Source organism: Diabrotica virgifera, chromosome 7 (genome assembly GCF_917563875.1).
Source record: "Diabrotica virgifera virgifera chromosome 7, PGI_DIABVI_V3a".
In the NCBI taxonomy this organism is placed as follows: domain Eukaryota; kingdom Metazoa; phylum Arthropoda; class Insecta; order Coleoptera; family Chrysomelidae; genus Diabrotica; species Diabrotica virgifera.
The window spans coordinates 127,103,407-127,120,250 of NC_065449.1; the positions used below are offsets into that span (position 1 = coordinate 127,103,407).

Sequence of the window (16,844 nt, forward strand, 5' to 3'; positions counted from 1 at the left end):
AAAAATAAATTTTTACCAATGCAAATAATCAAAACCGATATAATTTGACTTAAACTTTCAAATGCGGTAAGCAGACTTGCTATTTTATTTTTTAATCAAAAGTTATTCGGGTTCAAAAATTGCAATTTTTCGATTTTTTTAAAGTTCAACCGCGTTTATCTCGAAAACTGTGCATCCTACGAAAAAACTTGTAGAAATATTTTTTACTTAAAATGGCCCAAAAAATACAAAATATTGTTTTGTTTTGCCAAAAATCGCTGTTATTTGATTCCTCAAGTTCTTGGTCTATAACAATCTTATCGACATCCGGATCAACTGTTACCCAAAAAATTCGTGTTCTACGGGTCAAAATACATAAAAAAAACTTGAGTAAGTCCATCTGAATTAACGAGGCCGTTGTACCCCCCCTGGCGACAGGACTATACCTACGTCAAAGTTTGTCCGACTAGATACCATTAACGCGGGATCCAGGCTTAATATTTTTTGAGATAAATACAGCCTGAATATTCTTTTTTTCGTTTTTTTTTACGTTTGATGTGTTTAAAAATAAGCCTTAGCTCAATTTTAGCCCTCCTCCCTCTCAACCTGCCCAATAAATAATCATTTTTTCGTTTTCATTTTTTTTTCTCAGTATATCTGTTGCTCAGTTTGTCCTCAAGTAAACTACATTTAACAAAATAATTTCAAATTTTTGCAATATTTTTGTATAAAGTAAATATGTCATTGTGATATCTTTTAGGTAGGATACAAAAAACCAAAATAAAACAGAATAATCAATTTAAGAAAAATACATTATTTTAATATATCATACTTCTTGTCGTTTTGTGAATCAAAACATTTTGTTCTTTGTTCATTAGTTTGTATTTAGTAGGTACCCTAATATTACCTTACATTATACATATTGCAATTATTCAAATATGTGCTTGTACCATCTACATAACCTATATCTCTGCTCTGCCTATTAAAATGTCATTTTGCTTTACGTTTACTGCCACGTAAAACACCATAAAAAGAATAAAGAATGTATTACCAAAGAATATATAGCTTCGTATATACCCTTAGCGTATTCGGAGAGTATATTCGTTGGTATTACACTTTACAGTTCTAAAGTCTTCATCGCTGTCTTCGTCTATTACAGGTATAACATCTGTATTGTCAAAGAGTTTTGTAAGATATTCTGCTGGCTTGATGATTTTTGTAAAATATCTTCCATGCGATAAATATCATATTATGGCAGCTACATGCGAACAACAGCCTATGGTTATGTTGCCGTTTCCGCAACTCACATCTACAACAGTATCTATCGTTTAATGTTTTCCAAACCATCTTCGTTTGGCTCATATTGCAAATAGTCCATGCTGTATGCTTGTCCCCATTAGGTAAATTATTCCGATTCATTTTTTTGCACAAACTTGCTCAAAAACAGGTCCTTATAACAAATCCACAAGGTGAAAGGCAGTACCGCGGTCGGAAAATTGTTTAAACAATTTTTTAAACGAATTCAAAAAATCAATTTTTTCACTTAGGACAAATTTGTTTTAGATTCTCTGGATCAACCTGAGCAAAAAAGGCCTCTTGTGATTTTTCTATAAAATTAACTGTTGTCGAGTTACATGCAATTTAAAATTTGAAAAACGCGAAAATAGCCATTTTCAAGGCTTTAACTCGATTAAAAATTATTATTATGAAAGTCATAAAGTGACCAACTCAAAGTTTATATGTATTCGTTATAAAAGGTTATATGTATTGTACACTCGACCTACGGGTCTAAAAAAATAGATATGTTTTTTAGAAGCCTCATAAAATTTTTAAATTAATTGCAACTTTACTAAACAAAAAAAAAAAAAAATAGAAAAATTGACGTTTTTGTGGGGGCAGGGGAGGGGGTGGTGGGCTAAAAATGCGATTAGTCTTATTTTTTAATCACATATAACGTAAAAAAATGAAAAAAAATATTCAGGCTGTATCGATCTCAAAAAATATCATTAAGCCCGCAAAAACCCTTACATAACTTAAAAAAACATGGTTTTTGGGGGGGTTTAAAGGTGGTTTGCCCAATTTTTGATAATCCTAAAATAGTTATTTCAAATTATACATAATCTATTAAAAAAACCTTCAGTTGATCTATGTTGCAGTCTATAAAATGGAGAAAATCCCTAAAAACCCCCTAAAAATACAGTTTTCCTGATTTTTCAAGATGGCGCACCTAACGGAAAAATCTGAAAAAAATCAGAGAGATAGACTTTGATAAAGTACACAAAATGCAAAAAAAACTGGACCTGTAGCTCCCTCCAAAAAAAAGTTATAGGTTTTAAAAAAGTTAAAAAAAAATTTGAGGTTATGTACACTCGACCTACGGGTCCATAAAAAATAGACATGTTTTGTAAAAGCCTCAGCTACACGTGTGAATTTTTTGAAATTTTTAAAGCGATTGCAACCCAACTAAAAAAAATTAAATCTAAAAATCTACGTTTTTGGCTGTGGGGGGAGGGGTAAGGGGGGTGGCGAGCTAAAAATCCGCGTTATCTCATTTTTTAGTTGCATAGAACGTAAAAAAAAATATACAATTGAATTCTGGGAGTGAGGGCATTTTGCCTATCTTAACGGGGGGTACCCTTTTGGTGCACTATCTATATCACGAACGTCAAAAAAAAAACTATTCGCCCATGCTCGTCACCCCTTTGTCCCCCACGCAGCTTTCCGCCCCTGTAGATTTTGCTTAGTTACGTCATGATCTACTTATTTCTAAATTTTTGTGCACTATCTCGATCATAAGCGCCACAAAAAAAAATAATAAAAATCGTGACTTAGACCCCTTATAACTACCCTCGTCCCCCCACTCTGGTTTCCGCCCGATGGGGAAAGTCATGTACACAACTAATTCAACATATCCCAGTATAGTTTGTCCATATTACTTATCACGAGCCAAATCCGCTCCCAGCTCTTGACTAGGAGGAGGGTGGCGGGCTAAAAAGTGAGTCCTATTTTTTAATCTCATAGAACGCAAAAAAATGGAAGAAACATTATTCAGGCTGTATCGATTTTAAAAAATACTATTAAACACGCAAAAACCCTTACAAAACTTGAAAAACGTGTTTCTTGGCGGGGAGGGGTCTAAAGGTGTGTTGCCCAATTTTTGAATATCCGAAAATACTCAGTTATTTCATATTATACACAGTATATTAATAAAACCTTGAGTTGATCTATTTTGAAGTCTATAAAATGGAGAAAATTCCCAAAAACCCCCTAATAAAAGTTTTCCGGATTTTTCAAGATGGCGCACCTGACAAAAAATCTGAAAAAAATCAGAGATAGTTTTTGATAAAATACCCAAATGCAAAAAATAGACCTGCAGCAATCTCCAAAAAAATTGTACGTTTTAAAAAAATTTAAAAAAAGTTTGAGGTTATGTACACTCGACCTACGGGTTCGTAAAAGATATAGATGTTTTATAAAAGCCTCAGCTATGCGTGTGAATTTTTAGAAATTTTTAAATCAATTGCAACCCAACTGAAAAAAAAATAAAATCTAAAAATTTACGTTTTTGGCTATGGTGGAGGGGTAAGGGGGTAGCGAGCTAAAATTTGCAAAATAGTGACACCGAGAATTAATCGATTAAGAAATAAAATAACTAAGGTGTACATAATGCATAGATGCTATGGAATTTATTTTTCCACCTACCTCTACCGAAAGTATACTTTTCCGGACCTGATTGTAGGGAGCAAAGTTGTACTTTTCCTCCCTAGGGAGGAAAATATTTTTCCTCCCTAGGGAGGAAAAGTAAAAGTGACGTCATAATATTTCATTCATGAAATATAACTTATTGACGCCCTGTATAATATCTATTTTCTATTACGGAGTATCTATACATTTTAACGTTTATTTATAAAACATCCTGTATTTTGCAGAATGGTAAAAAACAGTAAATTGTTATTTTTATTTAACAATGTTTACATTAATAATTTGACTTATATTTGACAGCTGACAGTTATATTGTACCTACTTGTTGTTTTAGTTCTAATAAATTTTGTTGGTTAGTTACATAAATAAATTAAGTAAAAATGACAAAATGACTTGTTATTTGAGGAAGGTGGAAAAACCATATGTATAACATGGGAGTAAAGTGCCTTTTCCTCCCTTGAATGATTACTGCCCTCCGCTACGCGTCGGGCAGTAAACTTCATTCTCGGGAGGAAAAGTTACACTTTCCTCCCTTGTTATACAAATAGCTATTACCTCTGCACGTAATTCCTCTATTTGTTTATTGCCACTGTTGCGTTCTTCAATAATGTCATTTAGATGAGCTTGCAATTTACAAACAATATTTTTTTGTTCTTCAACTTGTTTTTTCTCAATAGACATATTATTTAACTGAAGTTGCAGGTTAGAAATTTTCTTTTCTTGATCTTTTAGCTGAGATTCTTTGATGCTGTAATCATATCTAAAATGAAGAAAATTGGGTATGGCGCTATATTAAAAATGAAAGGAAAATGTCATCTTTATTTTGTTGATAATTGGATATACAAAATTCTTTTAGATATACTAAAAAAAATTATTAGAAAATCTCAAAAAACTGTAAAACATGAAGCGTATAGTTCAGAGAAATAAGGAAAGAAATATACTGTTGGGGACACAACCCCCTCCAGGCCGAAACCAAATTTTTTGAGTAGTATGGACATCTATAATAATACATAACCTATATTATTATTCCAGGACGCATGCATCTGTTTTGAGATGGACTTTGAGAGGTGACTCACATATATTTTTGCAGAAATTGCTTGGAATTAACTGTGGAATTAACTCATATAATAATAATTGAGTTATCCTCCCGCTCAAAGAGGTCCGGAACATTGTTTAAATAATGAAAATGTCAAAAAATGAAGGAGAAATTCGATTTTTTCTCCGTTATTTGATTATAACTTTAAAAAGTATTCATTTCCGAGAAAAGTTGCACTGACGTAAAAGTTGCGCAATTAAAGTTCCTACAGTATAGGATTGGTTAAAAATTTTAAAAATTGTCACCCTTACACGTGATACGTTTGCTCTGATTGGGCATTCCAATGGCCTGTCAAAAATTATCGAATGTTGCGGCTACCAATGTTTATCTAATATATTATTTTCTTATTCTATATTTTGTTGTATTTTAATATTTAAGTTCCACAAAAATCAAACTAATTTGATTATTGTTTGTAAATTATTGTTTAAACAATTGCATATGTTTAAAAATAATAAACTTTTATTCTCTAAGTTAAAATATATAAACAAAGAAAGTTTTTGCTAAAAAAAGTATTATTTCAAAGGATAGAGTATGCGTTTTTATTTTGGAATAAACAAATTTATTTATTTATATCGAAATGTACTAAAAAATAAAATTTATCAATCATTATCAAAGGTCATTGGAATGCAAAATCGGAAAACGTATCCACTGTCCTGCGCGTAGCACCAAAAATTAATGTTTATTTAATAAAATTTCTAACGCCGTGGTAGTTAACCGATTTTAATTTTGCAAACTGCAAATGAAAGGTACAGTATTCTTCTATACGTAAAAATTTTTTTGACTTGCTGTCTGCTTTATTTTCAGTCCTGCAACATTTTGAAAAAATGCATTTTTTTGCGAAAGCTGGATTACAAAATTTATTTTGCAAAATCTGTTAAACCAATTTTAATGAAAGGATCCCGCAGAAACCTTATGGGAAATGGCTCTCTGTTAAATTCTCTGAAACTTTTAATTCTGGTAGTCTTTGATGTGTAGAACAAAAGACTCCATGGGAGCGTAGCTCCAAAAAATCATAGTTCTAAGATATTAGCCCGGGAGGTAGTGTCAAATTTGACCGGAGCATTTTAGCATGGCTGGTTTCTTATTATTTAGGTAGGTGTTCCAAAGCTTATTAACAAATGATGTGTCAGCTGGCCCAAAACCGGGGATTTTAGTCAAGAAAAGATGAAACATGAAAGTTGATGGACCAACGCTGCAGCTTAAATGTCAAATATTTATATACGTTACTCAGAACATTCAATAGACTTGCTTACTTGGCTCCTACGTTTCACTCAGGAGATCAGGGTTCAAATCCTGGCGCGGAAAATTTTTTTTGTTTTTTAAATTGACATTTTATTTTGAAAAATATTTATTTTTATAATACCACGTTTTTATTATTTATACGAGACAATATAAAAAAATCTGTATGTCTTTTATAGAATCGCAAACTATGCATTTTTGGTCATAATATTATGATTGATCTTAATAAGCAAATTTGTTGTACATGAACCCCTGAAGGTTCCTGAGTTGGTAAGACCAACAATCTAAGTGAAAAGGGAGATATTATTTGTTATTTTTTTGGACAAACTGTTTTTTCTTAATTTTATATGTTGTAGAACCGAAAGATACAACCCTAAATTTTCACTTTTCTATCACCAACCCCCATGTTTTAATAGCAATCTAAATATTTCCCTATTCTCTATAATATATAAAAATGAATGTTTGTCTGTACCTATGTCCCTTATAGAATCGTAAACTATGCATTTGGTAGAAAAAAGTATGGGTACGCAATATTTTTTAGTATTTTTTGGCTTTCTGGTAATTTTAGGTATTAAACATTTAATTCAAACATTATTTAGTTTTAAGGCGGTACGAAGCTTGCCGGGTCAGCTAGTTAATAATAAAAAAGTATTAATTCTTTTAACTCTATTAATTATTATTAAGTATATATTATTAAGTATTAACTCCTTCCTGGGTTCATGTAAGTACAAAAACTTTGCTTGAGGTCATCATATGATTAAATGCATAGTTTACGATTCTATAAGGGACATACAGACAAAAATTCATTTTTATATGTTATAAGAGAACAGGAAAATAATTAGATTGCTATTAAAAAAATGGGGGTTGGTGATAGAAAAGTGAAAAATTATTGTTGTATGTATCTTTTGGTTTTACATCACATAAAATTATGCAAAAAACAGTTTGTCTAAAAAGATAAAAAAATGTCGGGAGGGGGGTGGGGAGGCCAACCCCCTTTTTCACTTAGATTGGTCGTACTAACTCAGGAAGCTTCAGGGGTTCATGTACAACAATTTTGCTTATTAAGGTCAATCATAATATTTATGATCAAATGTATATATGCTATTTCATAAGTTCTATGCATAATTCTATAAAAGACATACAGATTTTTTTATATTGCCTCGTATAAATAATAAAAACATGGTATTATAAAAATAAATATTTTTCAAAATAAAATGTCAATTTAAAAAACAAAAAGAATTTTCCGCGCCAGGATTTGAACCCCGATCTCCTGAGTGAAAGGTAGGTGCCAAGTAAGCAAGTCCATTAAATGTTCTGAGTAACGTATATAAATACTTGACATTTAAGCTGTAGCGTTGATCCATCAACTTTCATGTTTCACCTTTTCTTGACTAAAATCCCCGGTTTTGGGCCAGCTGACACATCATTTGTTAATAAGCTTTGGAACACCTACCTAAATAATAAGAAACCAGCCATGCTAAAATGCTCCGGTCAAATTTGACACTACCTCCCTGGCTATATAAGCCTCTGAAGTTATAGGTATAGTGAGGACGTTTGAGTTGGAATAAATTCATTTTCTCGAGAATGGGCGACCCTGGAGATAAATTACGAATCAGGTCAATTTTTATTTTTAAATTATAATTTTTTGGCATATATATCATACTAGTGACGTCATTAATCTGGGCGTGACGACGCAATCGATGATATTTTTAAATAGGAATAGGGGTCGTGTTATAGCTCATTTGAAAGGTTATTTAATTCTCTATTCACAAATATAAATATTAACATAATCATTTATACAGGGTGCCCAAATTTTTTTGAATTAAATTAATTGAGACAAAAGAAGAATGTATATAATTTATTTAATTCAAAATATATTTTACTGCTGTCAGAAAACAGAAAAAATGTTTATTTGATAAATAAATATTGATTTTCGCTTAAATTCAATATTAAAGCTGCCACCCACCTGCCTCTTAGCAGTTTGAACATTTAATTTAAGCGAAAAGCAATGTTTATTTTTCAAATTACCATTTTTTCTGTTTTCTGACAGCAGTAAAATGTATTTCGAAATAAATAAATTATATACATTCTTCTTTTTGTCTCAATTAATTTAATTAAAAAAACATTTTGGCCACCCTGTATAAATAATTACGTTAATGTTTATATTAGTGAATAGAGAATTGAATTACCTTTCAAATGTGCTATCACACGACCCCTATTCCTATTTAAAAAATCATCGATTGCGTCATCACGCCCAGATGGATGACGTCACTAGTATGATATATACGCCAAAAAATTATAATTTAAAAATAAAAATCGAGCTGATTCGTAATTTATCTCCAGAGTCTCCCATTCTCGAGAAAATGAATTTATGCCAACTCAAACGTCCTCACTGTACCTATACCTTCAGAGGCTTATATCTTAGAACTATGATTTTTTGGAGCTACGCTCCCATGGAGTCTTTTGTTCTACACATCAAAGACTACCAGAATCCAAAGTTTCAGAGCATTTGACAGAAAGCCATTTCCCATAAGGTTTCTACGGGGTCCTTTACAGTTACAGTATTGTTTTATTATATCATTAAGTTTTTCTGGGTGAAATATGAAGGTCCTAAGGGTAGCAGAAATGGTTGAAAATCGTAAAATGCGAATACTTGTTTTTTTGTGGTTTTTTCGCAATTATTGCTATTTTGCAACAAGAGTGACAATTTTAAAAATTTTTAATCAATGCTATGTTGTAGGAAATTTAATTACTCAACTTTTATGTCAGTGCAACTTTTCTCGGAAATACTTTTAAAGTTATAATCAAAAAACGAAGAAAAAAATTGAATTTTTCCTTTATTTTTTGACATTTTGATTATTTAAACAATGTTCCAGACCTTTTTGACTGGGAGGATAACTCAAATATTATTACATGAGTTATTTCCAAGCAATTTCTGCAAACAATTATGAGTCACCTCTCAACGTCCAAATGTAACTACTAATCTTTTTACAGATGCGCCCTGGTCTATATGTTTCCTGCAGCCGATTTTGATGGTATAAATAGTTATAAACAAATGAAGATCAAAAAACGGTAAATTTTCGCTTTTTTCTTCTATTACCTATTACCAAAAATTTAAGCATTTTAAACAAATTTAAGATTAAAAAACTCATAAATCGTATAAAAAAACTCAATATAACGTTCGCTGAATATGTCTATCCTCATTGGTTGCTTAGAAAATTGCAAAATAAATCATAAATTTTGAGTTTTTATAAATATTCATAACTTATGTAAAAATTAACTTAGAGCCTTCTCATTACACGGAATGCTGAGACTTCTGGTGCTTAAATCATACCCTAAATTTCAAAGCAATTGATCAACTAGTTTAAAAGTTATTTAATTTGTTTATCCCAAATTAATTTTTTTTTGCAACACTATAAGTCAGAAAATAATGAGGTTACAGTAATACTTTGGATAGTTTATGAAAGAAGAAGAATTAAATTAATTAAAAAAAAAATGACAAAAAATAATTCTAAATATTGCAAAATTATTTTGCAAGAACATGTGAATTAAGTATTTTCTATGGGAAATAAGCCACAATTTTACTAAAAAATGAATTTATTAACGTTTCGAAGCCTAAATCGGACAATATGAGGACAAAATTAGAGATCTAATTACAAATGGACCTTATACCAAATTAACGAAGGATCCAACGAAGACACTGGAAAACAAAATCTATAGAACTTTATTCAAATTTAAAAATGATCTAACGTACTATCAAAGAAAATTAATGACACCTCATTACAGTAAGACACCACATTTTTATGGAGTACCGAAAATCCATAAAGCGAATATTCCACTGAAACCCATTTGTAGTACCATCAAATCTCCTTGTAGTGAGCTATCAAAATTTTTATTAAATATTATAAAACCATTTAATAATGACACATTTATAAAAATACACAACATGTTTTAAACAAATTAACAAATATTGAATTTAATCCAAATAATATTTTAGTAAGTTTTGACATAAACAGTTTATTTACAAATGTGCCATTAGATAAAACTTTAAACATAATTAAAACGAAATTAGAAAATGATAATACATTGACAACTAGGACAAAACTAAATGTATCAGCTATAATGGAGTTATTGACATTATGTACTAATAATACCTATTTTCAACTAAATAATGAATTCTATAAACAAAATTTTGGTCTAGCAATGGACTCTTCTTTATCTCCATTATTGGCTAATATATTTATGGAGGATTTCGAAACTAATATCATTTCTAAACAAAATTTAAAACCCACAGTCTGGTGGAGATATGTAGATGATGTGTTTTCAATATGGCCTCATAGATCAGACTTGTTGGATACATTCCTGAATATTATAAACGATCAAGAAGAGACAATAAAATTTACAATGGAAAAGGAATACAATAACACTTTGCTTCAGTTCGATTTCAACAGTTGAAGTGTATACAGCTCTCTGTGTGATCGGTCTGTATAGTGTTTCGAGTGTTAAGTTTTGAAAAATGGCGAGTGTTAATGGCAAAGACCCCCCCCCCCCCCCCGACAGAGGAAGAACAACAGAGATTATCAATGATATGGAGCTAGACGAATATGAAAAACAAACCACAAATACAATTGCAAGTCAAAATCAACAAGTTCCACAGCCACAGGTAGTAGTAAAAACAAATAACAACAACTTTTTTCCGAGTAATCAGGTAAGCGACAACAATATTAATAAAATAGGCCAGTCAGTAATTTCACAACCGAAAAATAAGTATAATCGCGGAGACCAAGGTCCATATTTTGTATTTTTGCAGAACACTGATGGAAACATTTGGAAGTTGCATCGCATTGTGACTGCGCGTATGGTTTTGCATGCTGAACCCTCAATTAAAGATAGTATAGTGAACATTAATATTATTGGTAGAAATAAGGTCAGAATAGAATGCAATTCCTATGAAAGCGCGAATATTCTAGTAGAGAGTAAAAATTTAATAGAGAAAAAATACGACTTATACATTCCAAACTTTTTTGTACAAAAAAGCGGAGTAATAAAAGGTGTTGATAAAGAAATAACGGAAACTGAATTAAAAAACATTATTGTGCCTAGATATGGAAATTTTAAAGTTTTAAATGTTAAAAGAATGCTTAGAAAAGTAAATGATGAACGGGTAGAGACGGGTACTATAGTAGTGACGTTCAGGGGCCAAATGATACCACAACAGGTAATCATAGAGAAGATGATTTATCAAGTAGAACCATATATACCAAGAGTGATACAATGTGTAAATTGTCTTAGGTATGGCCACAGCTCAATAAAGTGTAGGGGCAAGAAAAGATGTGGAAAATGCGGACAAGAACATGATTTGATAGAATGTGAAGTAACAGAAACAAAGTGTGTATTTTGCTTAGGAAACCACTCTGCACTGGAAAGAGAAAAATGCCCCGAATTTGCAAAACAGAAAGGTATTAAGTATTTAATGGTAAATGAAAATTTACCATTTGAGGAAGCTAAAATAAAATATACCAACAGTTACACGGCAGCCATACAATCCTCAAATTCAGGAAACAAATACACAATAACTACTAAAAGAAAGTGGAATGAAGGTACGCAAACTAAATCAGTGTATCCATACATGGAAGAACATAAAAATATTTTAGAAACTCCTGGCACTTCTTCGTTTCCGTCTCTACCAGTACCCAAAAACATCCCAATGTATCACAATAAAACGGTAGAACAAACTAAGAATCCAAATAAAAATATTAGTGAAACTATATTAGTATTAATTAAAATCATTTTAGAAAAAAATTCAATAATATTACAAAATAAACAAGTTTTGGAAGAATTTAAATCAAATCTTGAACAAATTTTCAATGGAACTAACAAGTAGTAAAATTTTACAATGGAATTCACGATCTATAATACATAATAAGGGACATTTTGAAAAATTCGTAAATGAAAACAAATTTTTAGCTATACTATTAAGTGAAACGTGGCTAACACCAAAATTAAATGTTTCATTTTCACATTACAATGTTTTTCGCAAGGATCGATTAGACGGGTATGGAGGAATTGCAATTTTACTCCGGAAAAACATTAATTATCAAAATAATTTAAGTTTCCATAATATAAATAATGTAATGTGTATTGCACTACAGATTAATTTAAAAAACAGGGTCATGTATTTATACTCCATATATGTGAAACCTAAATTAGGTATATCAAAAAATGAATGGGTAAAATTTTTCAATAGCTTAAGTAAGCCTTTCCTAGTTGGTGGTGACTTTAATTGCCACAATAAAGTGTGGGGATGTGATATAAATGATCGTGAAGGAATTAATTTATATGAAGCAATGGAAGAATGTGGACTTAATTTTTTAAATGATGGATCCGAAACATTAATTCGGGGAACAACAAAAAAAAATAAATCGGCTATAGATTTATCAATATGCTCTAGAGATATATATTACTTATTTAATTGGCGCACAGAAACAATAAGCTTAGGTTCACATCATTATCCAATTATCATGGAAATGATAAATAATAATATAAATGATAATAATAATCTTAGTAATGACAATATTGAAACAACTAGCTACAGTGATAATAATGATATAAATAGATTTAGGACAAAATGGGATATGAAAAAAGCGGATTGGACACTTTTCTCTTATTTGTTAAATAACGAGAATACAGACGACATATCTGAAAATATTGAGCAAGAATATCAAATCGTTTATGACTCACTAAATACATCTATTAGAAGCAGTATTCCAGAGAAGAGAAAAGTGACCAATTCAAAATTTAATAAATCCTGGTGGAACAATGAATGTAAGTTAGCAATAAAACAACAAAAAGAGGCTTTTTTACAATTCAAAAGAGTATCAAATCATGAAAATTATCTAAAATATCAGCAAGCAGAAGCTTGTAAAAAAAGAATTATTTTGAATAGTAAAAGAGCCTCATGGAAAACCCTATGTAACAGTTTAAAAAAAAATACATCAATAAAAACAGTATGGAATGAGATAAGAAAACTAAAAAATGTCTATAACCCTCCGAAGAATCCAATAAATGAAAACGATTGGACTGAAGGATTTTTTAACAAAATTGCCAAGCCATGGGCAGCTGAGCAAGGATTTAGTCATACATTGGACACTACAATAAATCAATCAAATGAAGGAAGCATATTCCTTACTCAAGAATTTAACTTTGAAGAATTTAAAAATTGTTTAAGAAACAAAGACAATTCAGCCCCAGGAATGGACAACATCCATTATAGTATGCTATATAATCTACCTATCAATAAACAACTTCACTTACTAAAAATAATAAATCAAATATGGGTCAGCATGTGTATACCCAGCTCATGGAAAGAATATATTGTAGTACCAATACTTAAACCACATAAACCTGCTGATTGTGCAAACTCCTACAGAGGAATATCATTAGCATCATGCATTTTAAAAACATTAGAAAGAATGATTAAAAACAGGTTAGAATTTTGGTTAGAAACTAATAAAAAATTGTCCCCAACACAATTTGGGTTTAGAAAATCGCATTCTACAATGGAAAACTTAACACACTTAGTACTAGATGTATATAATTCATTCTCAAACAATAAATCGCTGGTAGCTACATTTATAGACGTAGAAAATGCCTATGATAATGTTAACTTCACAATTCTATGTCAACAAATGAAGAAAATAGGATTACCAGATAACTTTTGTTGGAAAATATACAAACTATACTGTAACAGAATTCTCTATTTGCAAATTAACAACCAGTTAATCGGCCCTAGAATTGCAAATAATGGTATACCACAAGGAAGTATATTAAGCCCATTATTGTACGCTATTTACACGGTAGACTTAGGGAAAGATATAATAAGTAGTAATGAAGGCAAAATATTACAGTTCGCTGATGATATCTGTATATATGTCGATCAAAAAGATGTTGACAAGGGTTGTAAAAAAATAAATGACATATATAATCGTTTATGTGAGGATTTGTACCAAAGAAAACACAAGTATGTATATTTTCTAGGAAACAAATACTTCCAACGTACGCAAAAATACAAAACGAACAGTTTCCAATCCAATTTAAAATTAAATATTTGGGTGTAATACTTGATACAAAAATGAATTGGAAAGAGCACATTGAGTACCTAATTACACGAGCTGAAAAAGGATATAATGCATTACGTGCAGTAAGCTATACAACCTGGGGAGCAGATGCAAATATATCAATACTCATGTACAGATCTTACATTAGAGCAATTTTTAACTATGGATGCATATTCTACAATCAAGCAGCCAAAACACACCTGAAAAAAATAGACGTGCTAGCAAACAAATGTCTTCGATTATGTATAGGAGCACTGAGAAGTACACCAACATCCAATTTAAGTATAGAGTGCAATGAACCGCCTCTAAATATAAGACGACAAACTCTTACTGAAAAGTTTATAATTAAAATGATTGCCAAAGAGAGTTCAATAGGGGATAAATGCCACACACTATTCTTATACGATCTCACCTGTGAATATTGGAAAAAGAAACAAACGTTACTATTTGTTGATAGTTATAACAACTTAAGACAAATTAAAAATAAATTATATATATCACGAATGTCACCAAATTTTGAACTATACCTAAAAAATATTCCTACTATTCAACCACACTATCTCAGAAATTATTCAATATATCCAGTAAACCTCAGAAATATTATGTTTAATGGGGATATAGAAATACTCTTCCCGCAGTATCATCAAATTTATTCAGATGCCTCAAAACTTGAATGTAAAGTAGCTGCCGCCATATGGGATCCTAGAACGAAGTATAAAGAAGGAATAAGACTTGACGAAAATACTACAACGTTTACAGCAGAATTAATTGCAATATGGAGGGCAATGCAATATATTGCTAGAATTGCAGACAACAAAGACAATAAATTTGTAATAATTACATATAGTAAAAGTGTTCTCCTTAAATTGGGAAATTGGCAAGATGGTATGAACTATATATTTATAGACATTATAAAAATTCTTATTGACCTCAAATCCAAAGATACGCAAGTCGCATTTTGTTGGGTAAAGGCACACTGTAATATTCAAAATAATGAAATTGTAGATGGATTAGCCAAGAGTGCCACCGAAAAAAAAAAATAATTGCTATTATAAACTAACATTAAATGATTCATTCGCGCATATTAAAAAAACCACAGTCAAGAATTGGAAAGAATGGTACAACAAATCTAATAAAGGGCAATTTTATAAAAATATTCAACCAGATATTCCAACTAAATGCTGGTTTAATAATTATCAAGGAAAAAAGATACTTATTTCTTATATGTGTAGACTTAGATTTGGACATTCCTTAGTTCCTGAACATAAAAATAAAATAGGATTAGCGGAAACAAATCCTTGTGAATGTGGAGAATTAGGATCAGCAGAATATATGATATTAAATTGTAAAATTAAAAAACAGGAAATCAATAATTTTATTGATCAAATTGTTAACTGTAGTAACATACAAAAACCTTTCAATTTACAATCACTTATTGTCAGTCAAAATATAAGTACATATCAGATCCTAATTAAACACATTCTTAATATTAAACTAAAATTGTGAAAACCTATATTTAAGATTCCTTTGTTTAACCCAATTGTGTACCTATTTTCCGTGGTCTGGTCATGTTTGTGTCTTTTGCTCTGAAAGACCCCTGAGCAACTGTGTTCCTCGTTAATTCCTCTGATCGTTAAAAAAATAATATAATAATAAATAATTAAAAATAAAATAAAAAAAAAACTAAAAAAAAAGAATACAAAAAAATAAATAAATAGATAAAAAAAATAAAAAAAATAATAAACAACAAAAAATAATAATTATATACATGATTAAATAGCACATAGTAATTAAAAATAAATACAAATGTAAAAAAAATATTGAAGTGTAAATCATTGTTATCACGGTAGATAGTATGATATAATACATAGTCAATGCTTGTAAACATATGTCTCTAGAGCAAAATAAGTTCGGCTAATGGATTAAGTCCACAGTCAAGAAAACCAAGGACACACACATAACACTTTGCTTTTCCTCGATGTTTTAGTCTCAAAGAAGGATACTGGATATGAGACTCAAGTGTATAGAAAACCAACACACACCAACAGATATCTCAATTACAAATCAAATCACAACATCAACGTTAAAAAGGGAATAATTAAATCCTTATATGATAGAGCCAAAATTACTTGTTCTAACGAAAATTCATTTTTAGAAGAAAAACAATTGTTAACATCTATTTTATTAAAAAATGATTATCCTTTATCGTTTATAAATAAGGAATTGTCAAGATTGGATGGGAATGTAACAGAACAACTTAGAATGGGATCCTACAACATTCACAAGAACTAATACGAGGAAAATAACAATACCATATATAAAAAGACTATCCGAGAAACTTAAAACAATAGGAAATAAATTCAACATTTCAACAACATTTAAAACAACAAACACATTGAGATCTATTCTATCTAAAACTAAACCTAACAATGAACAAGAAAGAACAAAGAATTGCATTTATAAAATACCTTGTGAATGCGAACAATTTTATTTAGGTGAAACATCAAGACCATTAAACGTTAGAATAAGTTGTGAACATCAGTCTTATATTAAAAATAGAGAATTTGATAGATCTCAAATATGTCAACACGCATGGGATAATGAACATAGAGTTCAGTGGAGAGATTCCAGTATAGTCCTGAAAGAATCAGATAGTAAAAAGAGAAAAATCAAAGAAGAGGCTCTAATTATGCTAAATGAAACCAATTGTG

General features: G+C 30.4%; 1 protein-coding gene across 3 annotated transcripts in view; it reads right to left on the minus strand.

Moving 5' to 3' along the window:
- The window catches only part of LOC126888112 (optineurin-like), a 729,505-nt gene that overhangs the window by 277,862 nt on the left and 434,799 nt on the right, over nucleotides 1-16,844 (minus strand). For all 3 annotated transcript variants that reach the window (XM_050656128.1, XM_050656129.1, XM_050656130.1), the window contains exon 5: nucleotides 4,237-4,441. In XM_050656128.1, coding sequence (XP_050512085.1) covers nucleotides 4,237-4,441 — 205 coding nt within the window. The remainder of the gene's footprint in view (nucleotides 1-4,236; nucleotides 4,442-16,844) is intronic.